The following is an 18504-nucleotide window of genomic DNA, read 5'->3' as shown; positions in this document are numbered from 1 at the left end:
CCCACCCCATTATGTAACAGAGACTCAGTTCTTTAAAAGCCAAGTTTATCCTCCTGAAGTAGAAAACCAAGACAAACAGTACCTCTAGTAAGCTGTCTCCCACCAAGGCCACGAGGAGCTGATGGGATCGCCTCTCCCGGACCAGGGCTGCGTTCTCAGAAGCATACATGGAGGTGAAATCAAACATCGCCACGTCAGGCTGGCCGTAGTGGTTCATGGCGAAGTCCAGGGAAGGCAGCTGGTAATTGGTGGCAAAGTCGGCCGCTTCCCTCGCATAGGACAGCAGGCAGTCTTGGTTCACATTTTCCGGGCCAAGCAGGAGCTCTGTGTCAACATAATCCTGGGGGGTGGAGGTGGGAAAACAGCGAGTTGTTATAGGGACTGAAACTGGAACTCAAAAGTAGAACTGAAAGAATGATAGCATCTAGTGGAGGGGAAGGGGAAAGGAGGAGAAAATCTGAAATACAAGGGTCAATGTTGTCAAATTATCTGTGCATGTGTTTTGAAAATAAAAAGCTTTAAAAATTAAAAAAATTTAAAAAAAAAAGAAGAAGAAGAAAGAAAGAATGATGGCAATAATGTGAAGGAAAACATACCCTAAAAGTCATGGGAACCCAGCCCCATGCAATGACCTATCATGACTCCAGACAATTAAGGGGGACATAATGCCCTCCTCCCAGCCAAGATGTGGTGAACTAGGGGAGTGGAATGGGTCACACATCAGCAAACATAGTCAATATATTAGTCTGCTTGGCTCAACTGTACTTCTTGGTTACAAGAGAGAATTCAAATGTGGGGAGGCGGTTACCGGGAAATGACAATGATATTTATAAAAACACTGGTAAAACATTTTTAAAAAACTATTCCATCAAAATAATACCACAAGTATAATTGGATTCAGAAAAAAAATTGAAAAAAGGAAAAAAGTTATTTAGTTATCCTTTTTCTGAAAAATGGACAAAAACTGGCCCAACTTGGGGATATTTGGGGCATTATGCTTCAAAGTCAGATAGCCTTGGAGATAGAAAGGAAACTTTGAGTTCAGCTAGGATGGCCCCAAAAGGTATCATTTATTCTTTTATGACACTCATTAAGCGCCTACTGAGTACAAAGCACTGTAGGCAAGAAGACACTCTTCAACAAGTGCACATGAAAAGTGTGTATGATATATAAGGCACTGGGCTAGATGTTCAGGATACAAAGGCAGAAGGAAAGACAATGCTCTGACTCCCCCAAAGCTAACATCCTATTCTGAGAAAGAAGGCAACATGTAAATAAACAAACAGATACATCATAACTTAAGGAGGATGGAAACAACCTTAACAACTACTGAGATTACGAAAGGCTTCCTTTAAGACACTACCCAGATATGATGATCAATTCTGATGGTGATTAAGGGCAGTTGTAATGATCTTGTGATGAAGAGAGCCATCTGTACTCAGAGAGAGTGTGGATCACAACATAGCTTTTTTATTCTTTTTGTTATTGTTTGCCTGAATTTTATTTTCTTTCTCACTTTTTCCTTTTTGATTTGATTTTCTTGAGCTGCAAGATAATTGCATAAATATGTACACATATATTGGATTTAACATACACACACACACACACATATATATTTTTATTTTTATTTTTAAAAGCTTTTTGTTTTCAAAACACATGCACGGATAATTTGACAACATTGACCCTTGCATATCCTTGTGTTTCAAGGTTATGTTTCAGATTTTCCCCTCCTTCTCCCACCCTCTCCCTTAGATGGCAAGCAAACCAATATATAACATTTTTAAAATGTTCAATATATATTGGATTGCTTGACATCTAGGGGAGAGGGGAAGAGGGGAAAATTTGGAACACAAAGTTTTACAAGGGTCAGTGTTGAAAAATGATCCATATATGTGTTTTGAAAATAAAAAGCTTTAATTTAAAAAAAAAAAAAAAGACACTATCCTGAGCTAAACTTTCAACAAGGAATTCGAAAACTGCAGAGGAGGGAGTACTTTACAGGCATTCTGCAAAGTCTTGGAGATGGGAAATAGCATCAGTTTAGGCAACAGCATACAGGCCAGAATGTGTGAAGGGAAGAGATATGATAGTTTGGAAACAAATTATGAGAGGTTTTGCATCTTGAGCTGAAGATGAGACAGATCACAGAAGGCAAGAAGTTGGAGTTCTCCTAGTCACCCAGCACAAGCTTGCTGCGCTAGATTCCTAAGAGAGAAGGATACAAAAATTCTCAGTAAGTCAGACTGCCACAGGGTTGAGGAAAAGGCTAGGGGCATGATTTAATGCGAAGAGATGGGACTTTAACCTAGAATAGAGGCTTCCTCAGGGTTCTTGGTCAGGAGGTTTAGGATGTAGGGAGATTATTTTGCCAACTGTGTAGAGCAGAAAAAGACTGGAAATGAGGAAAACTTATTGAAGGTAATCGTAGCAGTGTAGGTGATTTGTGATGAGAAAAGAGGAAAGGGACACTGACATTAGACAGGTGAGCTCTTCAAAGGCGGGGGAAGACTTGGATTTTTCTATCTATCCCCAGTGCTCAACATGCTGCCTGGTGCATGGCAGATATTTAATAAGTTAGCTATAACTTTATTGATCTTGAATCAGTGGTTCTCAAAGTATGGTCTAGAGAATCCTGGGGATCTCTGAAACCCTTTTAGAGGGTCTACAAATGCAAAAATAATTTTTATTTCCAATATGGTAAATGTCTATAAATATAATCCAGATAAACAAAAACGCTTTGGAGAGATCCTCAATAATTTTTAATGGGATAAAGATACTAAAAACAAAAGTTTGAGAACCACTGATCTTGATCATAAAAATAGTTTTGGGAAACTGACCAGGTATCAAAGACAGAATGTACCAGATTTTCTAAGGGAAGAGAAATACTCTGAGCCACTGGATGGAGAACAAGAAGGAGGCTATTGATCCCCATAAACACCCACTTCCCTCCTCCACAGAAGCAAGGTTAATTAACAGGTGCAATATTAAGGATGATGTCTAAGGGAGCCCCTCCCACTCCTGAGGCGAATGTGATAAACAGAAAATATGTAAGGGAGAACAAAGAAACTGCCAGAACCATGAATATTTGGGCAATCCCAACTGGAGCTCTTCAGTCTGGGACCTACTGTCTAGGGAGAAAACACGTTTGGGGGATAGTTCTTTAATTTCATAAAGGAACCAGAGTAAAGGTGAGACAAAAGAGAAAATATAGGAAGAACGGGGTCAAGGCAAAAGACCCCATGGTGTATCCATAAAATTTTCACTCAAGGAAATAAGGTACTTAGAGTTGAAAAGCAGGGAAAAGGTCAAACAGATTTTCTCAGGGTAGGAAAGATCAGTGGCTCTCAGGAGAAAGGTTTCAAGCTGCAGCCAAAAGGCTGGAGGATGGGCTCAGGCTGGAAGATCTTGTCTTCTCCGGGGACCCCCAGGCTGGAGAAGGGACCACAGAGAAAGAATACCAGGCCCAAGAAAAGCCCCAGGGAAAGACATGGTGACCAGGCTGGATACTGTGGTCAGGCTGCACCTGCACTGGGAGTATGGGAAGCTTTGCCGCCTGTGCCAAGCTTGGTAATGGGAGACGGTCTGCGAGGTCTGCGAACATGACTGTGAAATTCTCTCACACTGCAGCAGCAAAGCCTGTCTATAAACACAGAATGACTTTCTATTCCAGCTTCACGGACAGGGAAAACCTTGCAGAAAACCCAAAGCTGACAAGGAAGCGTCTCTCTGGAGGGCTTGGCAAGGGGGAAGTGACCCATTTGGGGATGGGGATGAGGGGTCAGGGACTACTAGCCAGGAACTGTCATCAGACGGAGAGCGAAGGAGTGCAGGATGGAGCAGACAGCAGGGAGAAGGAAAGCTGGATCTGGAGCCAGCAAGTCAGGGTGGAAATGGGGTCGATCATTTCTTGGTTCTCTGCTTCCTTTCCTTGGGTTGGACCAGATGGTTTTTAAGAAACCTTTTAAGGTTCCAGATCTCAATCTTATAAATCAAGGAGCCTCCCTCAGGAGTAGCTGCCTCCAAATACCCCTCATAGAATAGGGGACCCAAAGCTACACCACATAGCTCTGAATTATTTAGCTCATTTGTGCCCAAGCAGAGTTCTTCAAGAATTCTAAGCTCTACAGGTTTGGTAAGTATATTCCACTATAACTGGTTTCCTTTGTGTTTTATTTCATTCAGATAAAACATTACTCGAAGAAAAGGCCCATAGGCTGCATGCATTAGGCTGCCAAAAGAGTCCATGAACTAAATAAAAATTAAGAACCCACTATTCTATAAGGACAACTAGGAGTGCCGAGTGCGGAATCAAGAAGACCTGAGTTCTAGCCTCAGACATGTACTAACTATGTGACTCAGGCAAATCATTTAAGCTCTGTTTGCCTCAGTTTCCTCCATCTGTAAAATGGGGGAAATAATAGCACCTACTTCCTAGGATACTAAATGGGATATGTGAAGGACTTAGCATGGTACCTGACACTATATAAATATTATTTATTATTATTAGTTCTATAGAAAAGTTGTGTGTTCTTTTGATTCAGGGAGACTGCAAATGTGACTCTGGTTCAATGAAACGGCCACTGGGCCAGGAGAATTCTAGAGATTGGTTTTGTTTCCAGCTTAACCACCAGTAGGCTGATGGATTCTCATGTCCTTCCACTGGTCAGTCTGTACCTCCAGCCCTCATTCATCCAATAAAGGTGCCCACTATTTATCCTCATCTCTACATCAGGGTATCTTGGACAGAAAACAGAAGATAAAAAACTGCATAAAAATGAGCTCCAAATGTTAGGAGTGTGTCATCCAGAGCTTGGGAAGAGCTGAATGCATTAAAAAATGTTGAGTGAATGCATTCACTCACTCATTCAAGGTCAGATGTGTTCTGGAAACATCACTGTTAAATATGACAATAATAACACCCCACTGTCGTGGGCTTTAAGATTTACTAAATCAAAGAATAAATTAAATTAAATTAAAAATTAAAAAATGAACTTCACTCTCCTGAAAAGAAAAAAGATTTACTAAGTGCTTTCTTCAATGACCTTATGAAGCAAGGAGGGAAGTTATCATCAACCCCATGTTAGAAGTGAGTTAACAGGCTTAGATTAGTTAAGTGGCTTGTCCGGAATCACAAAGCCAGTAGTTAATTGAGTTGGGATTCCAAAGCCTTGCCGCCATCCTGCAGAAATGAAGAAGCTATAGTCTCTTGACATTTCAGAGAGCCTGGCAAATGTCTCGCCCCACAGCCTGAGGGCAGAGCCATTGAGCCTGAGTCGGATGCCAAATGAACCACTCTGAGGTCCCTCTTCCTGGGGACGTTCTCAGCAGCCTCCGCGGAGGTGTTCTGCATGGCAACATGAAGAAAGCCCTGGGGAGAGCCGGATTACAGATACATGTGAGCTGCTGCCGGTGAAACCTGGCAAGAGCAGGGATCCTTCTTCTGAGACAAGCGGTGATGAATGAGTAAGGTGTGTTCGTCCAGAGAATGATGCTGACCTCCCACGGCTGGATCCTTATCTCACTTCTCTCTGGGGCTCAGGAACTGAGAATAGTGGCTCTGGGGACACCTAATGCTTCTTGTTCTGAGCACTGTTCTCCGACACCCTGGCTATCTGATATTCAAGCGCCAGGAGATCGGAGCCAATACAGGTGTGGAAAGGGCTGGAGAGTGGGAGTGAGACACTGCAGAGCGAGGGTGGTTGCCAGGCCACGGAGGAAGACCGGCAGGTGGCCAGAAAAGACAAAAATAAAGACAAAGGCTGGGAAGCTGGAACAGGGACATACAAGCTGGATCACATGATCTCCAGGGTCCCTTTTAGCTCCAAATATGCTGATGATATCTATAATTTATAAACTCATGAATTTGCATGTAAATGTATATATAAATATATTTACAATATATTTATATATGTTATGAATGTTTCAATATATTTATATATAAATCTTATAAAGTTATAAATCATAAATTTATTGTATATCTATGATTCATACAATAAATCTATGAATTATATATCTATGATTTATACAATAAATGTTATTGTATGTCTTTGATTTATACAATTAATGTATAAGTTATATATCTATGATTTACATAACAAATCTATGATTTATGTAATAAATCTGAGTCATTGTATAATAGATCTGATTTATACAATAAACATGATTTATACAATAAAACTGAGTCACTGTATATCTATGATGTACAATAAATCTGAGTTATTGTATACCTATGATTTATACAATTAATCTGTTATATATCTATAATTTATATAATAAATCTGAGTCACTGTATAATATATCTGATTTATACAATAAACCTATGATTTATATAATAAAACTGAGTCACTGTATAATATATTTATGATATATAATAAATCTATGAGTTATTGTATACCTATGATTTATACATTTAATCTATGACACTGTATAATATGGCTATGATTTATAGTCAAATACTTCATAAACTTTTTCTACTTGTGACCCCTGTCCCAAGAAATTTTACATGGCCCTGGGTATAAGTATATAAAATAGGTACAAATCAAACATTTACAGATAATAAATCATAGTTTTGTGACTCTCATATTGAGTTAGAATGCCCCATATTGGGTCATGAACCACAGTTTAAGACACTGGGTAACAAATCTTTGATTTAGTATATGTTTACAATTTATATAACAACTATAAAAATGTATACCATAACCAAGAAGACAATGCAACAGAGAAAATAGAAGGGAGGCCTCTATGTCAGGGAGCCTTATTTTCAAGTGTCCACATCTGCCACAGGCTGGCCAAGTAAGTGAATCTTTCAGAAGGCTGGAAGAGTTTAAGTTCTAGAGAAGTTGCATATCTATATTAGTAGAAGGAGTTTCTGTGCTATAAGTTCTCAATAGTAATTAAATCATAGATCTGTGCCCCTCAAAGTCAGCATCCTAACCTTGTATTTCTATATAGTTTTTAAAAATACATCAATACCCATTATATTATTTGAATCTCAAAACTTTCAGGTGGAAGATGCAAGGCAGCTATTCCAATCTACATTTCACATATGAGCAAATTGAGTGGTGATTTGGTAAAGATTTGACTTGTCCAAATTCACTCAGTTTATAAAAAGCAGAGTCAGGATTAGAATCCAGGACTTTCTCAGAATCTCAACTGCTACCTAATCAGATTTGGCCACTTAGAAAGCAAAACTGGATTTGTAGGCATTTGGGAGAAGACAGAATTGGGTGAGTTCATAAAAAGAACAAACAAACAAACAAACAAAAACAAACACAAGTCTAAGCTTCTGATTGAAGAGCCTCTCACTCAAGCCTACCCAATAGTTTGAGACAGAAGACAAGATTCCCATGTAACCAGTCCTTAAGGCTCCTGCAGCTCCTTGACTCAACCCTCATTTCCAAAATGAAGAGGAAATGAGTTTGGACAGTCAAGAAAAGGAAGGTTCCAGTTAAATGTAATTGAATAAGTCAGTCTCTCTTTCCTCATCTGTAAAATGGGGATAATTATGACACTTAGTCATAGGGCACTTGTGAGCATCAAATGAGAAAATACACATAATACATTCTGCAAATCTCAAAGTGCTACATAAAAATTATTCTTTTCACAAATATCCATTTTGAAAATAAATTAAGTACAGATCTTATCACCTGGGGAATGGCTTCACAATTTACAATATATAAGAGTAATGGCCAATTTTGCACTATAACCAACAAGAAAGATGAAAAACTCAGAAAGATGTGGGCATATTGGCATAATACTGAAAGCAGTATGAATAATATACACAAGAATCACTGTGACCCAGATGAAAACACCCCAGAATACTTGGATTTTGAGGAGTCACAATGAACACTCAGTCTCTGAGAGCTGATAACAAAAGGAACTTCCTCTCAAAAGAGGTGAAGGATCACAGATGTAGAATGCGGTATACACTGTCAGATGTGGTCACTGTAGTATTAGGTAGCTTCATGTAAATTTTTTTTCTTCATTACAAAGCTGGGTTTGGTGGAGATGGCAATGAGGAAAATAAATAACTAGGGGATGAAAACAAAAGGCAGTAATAAAACTCTAAAAATGCAAATGATAATTGTCCCCCGCAAGAGGACAACGTTTCCAGGGGGCATCCACTTACATTCACAATGACCCCCTTATCGAGGAGACTCTGCTTTTTCGCTGTCATCACAAAGTAGTGAGTACTGTCCTTGTAGTAGACAATGTTCTCCAAGTCGATCCCTACAAGGAGACAAATGCAACATTGGTTAAACAAGGCATGGGATGCTCTCTCATTATTTCACTCCTTGACATTCTCAGGCTTTGCGTTTGTGAAGAATCTGGCTTTGGTCTGTGGCCAGGATGGGATATGTGCAAGACTTTACTTAACTAAGCATGGCTAATCTTATTCCCATCAAGACACTGACTGCTTGAGTTGAAGAAGATGACAAAGATTTATTTTTATGGATATCCCCATTACCATACTGTCCACAGGGTAGACAAAGCTTACAGTCAGAGGAGAAATAATAATCCATCAGTGCTCTGAAATTTAACCACGATATTCTTTGGAGTTTTAATTGTGGGGTCTCTTTCAGGAGGTGACTGGTGAATTCTTTCAATGGCTATTTTACCTTCTGATTCTAAAACATCATGGCAGTCAGATGTTTTAATCCTGGAGTCAGAAAGAACTGCATTCAAATGCACCTTCAGATGTATCTTAGCTGTGTGACACAGCACAAGTCACTTAACTCTGCCTCAGTTTCTCCAGCTTTAAAATGGGAATAATAATAGTGCCTCCCTTCCAGGGCATGAGCATTAGACAAGATAATATTTATAAAGTGTTTTGCAAACCTTAAAGCACTACATAAATACTAGCTAGTGTTACTGTTCTCATTATTCTTTTTACTCAAGCCAAACAGATGCTGCAATACCTAATCCTTGCTGAAATACTTGGCACTAAAGGACAGAACTGGAAACAATGGGAGGACTTACAGGGAGCAGATTTTGTTTCAACATAAAAGGAATAGCTTAGCAATCCCAGCTGTTCAACAAAGAGATGTGCTGCTGCTGCTGGGGTGGAATGATAATAGTGAGTTCCCTGTGAATAGAAGTATTCCAGGAGGAAATGTTCAGTTTACTTTTGCAGGGTTGGACGAGCTGACTTCTGAAGTTTGAGATACAGCATTATCCGTTTGATTGAAGTTTGAAATACAGAATTGATCCATTATCCTTTTTTTTTTTTTTTTTTGGGGGGGGGGTGGGGGGGAGGTGGAATCAATTAAGAGTACTTGCCCAAGATCACAGGGCTAGTAAGTGTCAAGTATCTGAAGCCAAATTTGAACTCAGGTCCACCTGATCCAGGACCAGTGTTTTATCCACCGTGCCATTTAGCTCCTCCCAATATTATTATTAAGAAAGAAAATTAACAGATAATAGGATCTCTACAGCACAGAAGATAGACTATCTTGTTATTAGGACACAGTTACCAGGCAGTGTGGCATATAAAACAGAGAGTGGGTGTCTAAATTAAAAAGAACCATTATGGCTGGTGACCTTGGGTCACAACCCAGATAACGCTTAAAAACTCTAAGTAGTAGAGGATTTGTTGAACTTTTTGGAAGAACAAATTTCTGGGGAAATTCCCTCTATCAAAGAAATCCCAAGTCTAAAGTAGAAAAAAATTAGGACAAGACAGAGGTACTCATGAAAGCCCCTTTAATCCTATTCAATGTGAAGCCACAACAGATAAAACATCTCCAAAAGAAATACAAGCAGTGGTTACAAGGAGCACGCTTTCACTAGACACTCTGATCTGTTAACAGAGAAGACCAAAAACAACTTTCAAAAGAACTTCACAAAGATATACCATTTTAAAAGCCCAACTGAAACATTTTTTTTCAAAATTGCTTTATTCTAATCCTTCACCATTACTCCACAAGGGCCAGAACTGTTTAATTTTTGTCTTTGTATCACTAGCACCTGTCAGAGGGCTTGTCATATAGTAAGCATTCAACAATATAGATTTAGACCTGAGAGGGACCTGAGGGGTACTTTCGTTCAATCCTTACATTTTACAAATGAGGAAACCAAACCCAGCGAAGGTGACTTATTCAAGCTCACACTCAAACATCAATAACAGTTCACACATTAAGTCTTCTATTAAATCATGAAACACACACAGAATTTACTTATTTGAGGAAAAAATATTTTGTCTATTTTGGTAATTTAAAAAAAAGATACTCATTGATGAAACTCCAGTCTAATATTCTTTAACAAATGAAGAAACCGAGGAGAAGTATTCTATACAAAGGTAGAATTAGGAAACCACATCTTATGCCCTCCCGGCATCCAGGGCTCTATCACACTGCCCCAAGACCTTTCTTAGAGAGACTCCTCACTCAGATAGCCAAATGAATCTGTGATCTCTACAATGAGGGGATTCCCTCCAGAACTGCAGAATACAATCTATCTATTCCTTCCTAACCTCCATGACTCTCACCTGCTTCCTCCTCAGTGTGTGATACATTGAAGTTCTATCCAATTGCCTTTGTCCTGAGCTCCCAAGGTACCAGAGGAGCTTGTGAGCTATTCACCCTTATTTTTGTTTTTGATCATAGTTTTTAATCAGATATTTTTTGATGATACCTTTGTTAGTCCCTTATAAGCCCTTATATTTATAATGAGTGGCAACATACACCCATCACGCAAGTCCATGGATAGCATTTGTAATGTGTCCAACACTGCAGTGGTCCATGATTTGAAACCATATAACAAGACCACCCTAAGCTGATTAAATAGATTCTGAGCTCCCCTAGAAAGTCAGAGCTCATCCTGGAGTCAAGTCAATAAGAATTTTTTAAATGCTTACCGTGTACCATGCCCTCAGCTAAGCCCAGAATCTATCAAGAAAGGTACCCCCTCCCCCCAAAAAAACCAGCCCCTTCCCTCAAAGGAGCTTAAATTCTAATGGAGAGACAAAATACAAACAATTATATACAAACAAGATGTATACAGATAGATTGGAGATAATCTTAATGGGATGGCAATGGATTTTAGAGAGACCAAGAAAGTTTTCTTATACAAAGTGGCGGGATTTTGAAAAGATAATGTCTAAGATGTTAAGTCCTTGCAGTCACTTTTAACATAGATACTTCTTCTTCCAGATTTCTGAGTCCCTAGACACAGAGGCTGCTTCTTTCTGTTCATTTTTAAAAGCAATGGACTCACTAGCTATGTGACCCTGGGCAAGTCACTTAACCCCAATTGCCTCAGCAAAAAAAAAAAAAAATAAAAATAAAGGATATCAATAAAAACAATGGACTCTAAAAACTGGGCTTTAAAAACTGGAGGACAGTATGGGAAATGGACTTTTAGAGAAGTGTGTGGATTGGAATTTGGGAAAGAAAAAGGGAGACTTTGGAGGAGTGGGTGAAATAGGGGTGGAATATTGGGGAGAATATAAGGTAACAGGAATAGAATAAAAAGAGAAACTGAGAAAGAAAACAGTGAGTAAAAAAAAGATGGATGAAAATTTACAAATAGTAATTATAACTTCAAATGTGAATGGGATGTTTATATTAGCTTTGTTTGGGGTGATCAAGAAAGTGGAAATTGTGGGGATCCTTATCAACTGGGGAATGGCAAATATAGTTGTTATGTAACACTACTGTGCTGTGGAAAATGATGAGCTCATTGATCTTAGAAAGTTAAGGAAAAACTTGCATGAAATGATGAAGAGCAAAATGAGCAGAACCAAGAAAACATTGTACACAGAAATAGCATACTGTTTTGAGAACAATTTTTGAGTGACTAAGTGATTTTGATTATAATAAATACACAAATTAAAAATAAAGGACATGGGAGAGTAACATAGCATTTTCACTTTTTTTATTATTAGCTTGCATTTTGTTTTCTTTCTTATTTTTTTCCTTTATGGGCTGATTTTTCTTACGCAACAAGATAATTGTATAAATATATATGTATACACACACATACACACACATATATTTAACATATATTTTAACATGTTTAACATATATTGGATTGCCATCTAGGGGAGGGAATGAGGGAAATGGGGAAATTTGGAACACAGGTTTTGCAAGGGTCAATGTTGAAAAATTATTCATGTATATATATTGAAAATAAAAAGCTTTAATTTAAAAAAGTTTAAAAAATTAAAGGACATATGAAGAGATGCTCTCTACATAAAAAGAACTGATCATTTATAGGATAATTTTATACACGTACACATACATGTGTATATATACATATATGTTATATACGGGTATATTTCTCTATATATGTATATGTATTTATATACACACACAAACTCCTTTATGTGTCTAATGGCAACCATCCCTGGGGCACGTAGTGAGAGGGAAGAAAAAAAGGAAAAAAATTTACATAATAACTTTGTGGTATATTTGCAGGGAATAGCAAGTCGTACATGGCAGATTTGCAGTTTCTTGTGTGTTTATCTTTTTTATTGTACTGTGACATGGATATGCTTGTTTTGTTCCTTGAACTGAAAATAAAATAAATTTTTAAAAAACAGCACTGGGCTCTAGCCTGCTGTTGAGGGAGATGAAGGACCCACCTGTTTCTTCTTTAAGATCCTGAAAGAACTTCTGGTTGAAGATGAAAGCCACCCCACTGATTTCTTCTACCTTGGCTTCAGCTGTGGTGTTTCTGTTTATGAAGTTGGCAGTGATTGCAATAGCCAGCTTCCCACGGAATTCTTTCCTTCTGAAACCTGGGTGGAGAAAAAAGGAAAAAGCATGTCTTTTCTGTGGGACAGGCCTTGAGGGTTGAGTAAGGTTAATGCGGTCACTGTTCTCTAAGTCCTCATAAACATGTGAGAGCAGGACTCCAGGGAATTGGGGTGGGCTGAAACCCCAAACCCTGAGGTTTGGACACAAAGACAAGAGTCTCTCCTAGTCCTTCCTTCCTCCCTGCTTCTTTTTCTTTCTTCCTGAAGTCTTTATTGTCATTTAAATTTTATTTCTTTATTTGAGAATTCAAAAAAGAACATTTCTATAAAGCAGCCCAGAAAAAGACATATTACAGGGGTTTTCAATTCGGGATTCTCCATTAACTGTTGGGGTTTTTTTATTTAATATTTTGATAAATATATTTCAACACAATCAATTTCCTTTATAGTTCTACCTCCTGTGTATTCCTATGCAGCTCATTTTATGCCTTTTAAAACATTACTTTGAGAGATTTCCAAGAGGGACTTTCAAGAGGTCTATGACAAAAAAAATTAACACCCCCTATCCCAATTGGTACATACAGCTTGCTTTTAAAAAGTCAAAAGAAATGTTGATAAAATAGATATATTATTTTCAAAGCTGTCAGGTTTATTGGTTTCCTTCTAAATTTCCTTTAGGCTTTTTCTATACATTTAAAAAAATGCTTCAGTGACCTACTACCTTTTTGTAATCCTTTCTTCTGTTCCCTCTCCTCAAAAAAACAACAAAAAAGAAAATCATAATCTCTATAAAGATAAGCACAATCAAGCAAAAACAAATCTACAATTTATTCTTGCCTCTTCTGAAAATCCCAGAATTAGGTCTCTTCTGGCTGCTATCTTAATATAACCCAATGATATGGTGAGGATATAGCCTCATTTTTCTCAAAAATGAATTCACTGGAAAGTTCGAGACGAAGTCTTCTCAAAGGGAGCACCACAATGTTAGATGCCGAATGGCTACATGGGGTGAGTGAGCCAGGGGAGCAAGACTTCCAGCAGTCAGGTGGACCCTCCCCGATGGCACAGGGACCCACCCCAGCAGCACAATGGCTTCCCAATCCCTCCCTCCGATGTACATAGGAAGCATGGGGTGCTACCCAAGACAGGATCTGACTTCTAGGATCATAGAATTAGAATTAAAAAGGATCTCATGGGCCACCTGAGTCCAAAAATGAAGAATATTTTCTGGAATTAATTTTCAGTGTAACTAGGTGTGGTTAAGTCTGATAATGTTTAAAAAAAAAAAAAAGCCATCTAGATAAGAGAAGGTAAAACTCAGGTGAGGTGGCCTTTGCCCTTGCCGTAGGTTTGGGGTGGAATTAGGCAGCAGCTCCCTTTTCACAATTGGGAGGGAGGGAGCATAAGCTAAGCCTGTTCCCACAAGGGATTCAGAGGTATGGTATGCCATTAGATGACAGATTTCCAGACCTGCCTCCTACTTCAGTTGTATTCTTTCCTTCTCTCCCTCCCTCTCTCCTGCTCTCTCTCTCTGGGATCTTACTTATCTGGGCAACCATAAAAATGACTCACCATTGGGAGCAAACCCTGCCCTGGTGCTCATCACACACCCAATACTAACCTATCAATCATCCCAGCAGACGTGTTTGGCTGCCCATGAGCCCCTGATCAGGGGTCATGACGGGAAGGCAAACCTACCGGTATCGACTGGCTTCCACATGAACTGGGGGGTTTATGCCAAAGTGACAGTGTCACCCAACTATTTCTTGGGTCAGCCACTGGGATGCTAGCAGGGGGAATGGGGAGATCAAAGGAGTTAGGAGGAGAATATATGTACTGCCTCGGGAGCAGGGTTCAGAGAAACAAAGAATTCTCCCAGGTGCATGTATTTCTGCCCCCAAGAGGCTCCTCTGAGCTCAAACCTGACAAGGTGGAACGAATCAACAAGTATTTATTTAAGCACACACCATGAGCCAGGTACTGTGCTAAGCACTAGGAATTCCAAGGGGGAATAATCTCTGTCCTTTAGGCATATCTGAGTGATTCTGGGTCCCAGGGAGTGGTACAGCTAGTTTCCAATTAGTATGAATAAAGAATCACTCATGTGACCACATTATTCTAATTCACATTGCATATTTCCATTGGGCTAGAATGAATTATCATATTTTACATAATTATAACTTTGAATAATATAAATTCAAATACATGACCATTTAATTATTTGTACTAATCAGGACCTGGCTGTGGTCTCTGGATAATCCTTGTTTGATTGCACCCCCATCTCCTATCCTCCCAAACCCAATAGCCTAATTAACATATCCACTCTTGGTGTGTGTGTATGTATGTGAATATGTATACATAGAGACAGAGACAAGAGAGAGAGATACACAGAGAAAGTCAGAGAGAGACACAGAGAAAGGAAGAGAGAAAAAGACACAGAGAAAGATAGGGACATACAAGAGAGACAAAATATATATAATAATATAGTATATATAAAAATTATATATACTATATATTTGTTATATACAGCTTGCTTTTTTTAAAAAAATCAATTTTTTTTTTGATAAATTAGACAAGCTGTCCTGCTTATCTAGGTACCAATCTTACACATGGGACACACCCTCTTTGTTGGAAATGGTCAGATAGTCAGCAAACCTTCCTGAAGCACTCACTTCCATCTAGTTCAGACCTTTCTTTTCTTTTTTTTTTTTTAAATAATTTTTTATTGATAGAACCCATTCCAGGGTAATTTTTTTTTTTTTACAGCATTATCCCTTGCATTCACTTTTGTTCCGATTTTTCCCCTCCCTCCCTCCACCCCCTCCCCTAGATGGCAAGCAGTCCTTCACATGTTGAATAGGTTACAGTATATCCTAGATACAATATATGTGTGCAGAACTGTAGTTCAGACCTTTCTCTCCTCAACCATCTGGAGTCCCCTTAGAAAAGAATACAATTCCTCTCACCTTCTAGAGTGTTCCTTCGACCATCAGCACCAATGATGACATCAAACTCAAAATCAGATAAGGGGTGATCTGCAGGTAGAATTTCTGCTCGCCAGCCTATTTCTACAGAGAAAGAGAAACGTGGTGAGTTGGTTTAAAGATGGCCAAAATGGCCCCAGAGCTCATGTGCCCGCCTTTTCTTTGTTTCATGAGAAAAGGAATACTTGAAAAATTAACAACTCAGTTTTTAAAATATTTCTCTACTATCACTAATTCATCACATTTATTTTATAGGTTAGAACTTCTGTCTACATAAAACTAATGTAAATTATAATTTGTCATGAATTTGTTGGATAGGGTTGCAAATTTTAGTTGAGGGATTATGATGTATTTACTGAAAATGTGGTCGAGCAGCCTTTTGCACATCTAACTTTCCTAAGTGATGCTATAATTTTGATTTTTCATATAAAAAAACTATAATTAATGATATATTCATTCAAAGTCTGGCCCTTTCATAGAAGTCTATAGATGCAGAAGTCCTAATTCTATATAATAGCTTACTGATTTCATTTAAAAATACACAATGCGATTTTTAAAAAATTACCAGCCCCCAAAGGACCAGGGGATTAGAGCTAGAGCTAGAAAGGATCTTCCAGTTCACTTTGTCCAAAGTCCTCATTTTATAGACGAAGAAAATGAGGTCCAGGGAGATTCCTTATCTTACCTAGAATAACAGTGGATGGCTCCCACATAAAAGTTCTAAATAATCCTTTCTCCATGTGGCCCATGGCTTTTTTCTTCTATTTTATTGCTACCAACTCCATTTGGGAATTTCTTGGTAAAGATACTATAATTGTTTGCTATTTTTTTCCTCCGGCTCATTTTACAAATGAGGAAACTGAGGCAGGTGGGGGTTAATTGATTTGGGTCACACAGCTAGTAAGTGTCTGAGGCTAGATCTGAACTCATGAAAATTAAATCTTGTTGACTCCAAGCCTAGAACTCTATGCACTTATAGCATGACATAGATGCTCTGTTTCCTTTACTACTATTAATACTAATGATAGCTAACATTTATCTAGTGCTTACTATGTACCAAGCACTGTGCTAAGTGCTTTACAACTCTCCCATTTGGTCCTCATACTAACCCTGAGAGCTAAGTGCCATTATTTTCCCCCATTTACAATTGAAAGAATTGAGATAGATATGGATTAAGTGACAGCTGTTATCAAATTTGAACTTAGTTCTTCCTAACTCTATCCCCTGAGTTACCTGGCTTTTTCCTCTCCTGCCTCCATTAGTTCATGAGATCATAGTTTTACAACCGGAATATACCTTCATAGAGTATTACTGAAGTACAGTTCATTCAAGTAATCCCCAAGTCTCCTCCCCATGCTCTCACATAGGTATATGTAGAAGTGATCTAAAGCAATTTCAGTATTTTACCAGGGATTGATTTTTCTAAATTTTTCTAATATATAAAAATATCTGGAAAATGAGAAAAGCATGTGAATATTTCATTCTTTTTTAAGATGGTATTTTATTTTTCCAAATACACAGTTTTCACCATTCATTTTTGCAAAACCTTGTGTTTCAAATTTTTCTCCCTCTCTCCCCCCTGCCCAACACGAGACAGCAAGAAATCCAGCATAGATTAAACATGTGCAATTACTCTAAACATATTTCCAGAATATTTCATTCTTAACCAAACAAAATTGAGCTTGTGGCTCAGATCACGTGGCCACGGCACCCACTTTAATTGAGGCTTACTGGGGATATGCCGGAATCGCTATGTCAGCTGTCTGAGAGAGGGGAAAAACTCTCTGGGAGTTGAATTAGCAAAACGGAAGTTATAAAGCTATAGCAGCTGGCACCATAGGTGAGCTGGATAATGGACTGAGTTAACCCAGAAAATTCGGGTGGAGCATTTCCTGGAGTAACAGCCTAGAAATAGAGGTGGGGTTAATTTATATAGATTTTGTTTTCAGGACAATAAAAAGAACAAATATGTCTTACTTTGGTTTTCCTGATCTTCGGGAGGTTCGAGGACCTTCACAAATTCTACATTCACGTGGATTTCCACTCCCAACATCAGTGCCACCTTAAACAAGATGAGCTGGAGCTGTCGAATACCTGTAGGAAGGTAAGGGAAAATAGAATGACTTCGGACACCCAAGGATCCTGCCAGCCTATGCTATTGCTCCAATGACACTGGAGAAAGACCAGATTCTAGTCAACAATTATCAGCCATCAGATGGGAATGACCCACAGGCCTGGAAACTGCTAACCCATGTTTCCCAGCCCCAAGTGGAAGTCTATGCTGACCAAAGCAAGACTCTATTGGAAAGAAGGAAGATCCATCAATTAATCAATCAACATTTATCAAGTGGCTACTCTGTGATAAGGCATTGTGATAAGCCCTGGGGAATACAAAGAAAAGCGAAAGGGAAGGATAGTTCCTGCACTCATGGAAATCAATCTAATGGGAAAACAATAGAAGAAAAGCAGCTAAAAAAGGAGAAAAGGGGGGAACTTCAGGATAAGAACATGATGAAGTACAGAGGGATGCAGCCAGCCAATGGAAGATGAGATGGCTGTCCTGGGTGTCCTCCTTAAATAGAGGAAGTGGAAGTGGGTCTCTACTGTCCACCCTCCACCTCTCCCCCCAATCAGAAGGAAGAAAGGGTCCCAAGAGGTGTTCCTGAGAGGTAAGAGTTTCAGAGCTGGTGTGATCTTGAAAGATGATGAAATTGTGAAGTTATGATGAAATTCAGAAGTACAGACAGGTGAGAAAGGGCTGTGTACAATTCATCTGTAGGGACTCAGTGCCTAGGTAGACTTTGTTCCAGGATGCCTCTAGCT

At 38.8% G+C, this 18504-nt stretch overlaps 1 protein-coding gene across 9 annotated transcripts in view; it reads right to left on the bottom strand.

Annotated features, from left to right (window-relative positions):
- The window catches only part of MICAL2 (microtubule associated monooxygenase, calponin and LIM domain containing 2), a 163277-nt gene that overhangs the window by 46798 nt on the left and 97975 nt on the right, over window positions 1-18504 (bottom strand). For all 9 annotated transcript variants that reach the window (XM_051965010.1, XM_051965016.1, XM_051965011.1 and 6 more), the window contains exons 4-8: window positions 17659-17775; window positions 15664-15765; window positions 12584-12739; window positions 8129-8229; window positions 83-340 (exon numbers count right to left, since the gene is read on the bottom strand). In XM_051965010.1, the coding sequence (XP_051820970.1) occupies window positions 83-340; window positions 8129-8229; window positions 12584-12739; window positions 15664-15765; window positions 17659-17775 (734 nt within the window). The remainder of the gene's footprint in view (window positions 1-82; window positions 341-8128; window positions 8230-12583; window positions 12740-15663; window positions 15766-17658; window positions 17776-18504) is intronic.

This window comes from Antechinus flavipes, chromosome 6 (genome assembly GCF_016432865.1).
Source record: "Antechinus flavipes isolate AdamAnt ecotype Samford, QLD, Australia chromosome 6, AdamAnt_v2, whole genome shotgun sequence".
In the NCBI taxonomy this organism is placed as follows: Eukaryota; Metazoa; Chordata; class Mammalia; order Dasyuromorphia; family Dasyuridae; genus Antechinus; species Antechinus flavipes.
Note: the sequence above shows the minus strand (reverse complement) of the source record. Positions and strands in the feature narration are given on the sequence as shown.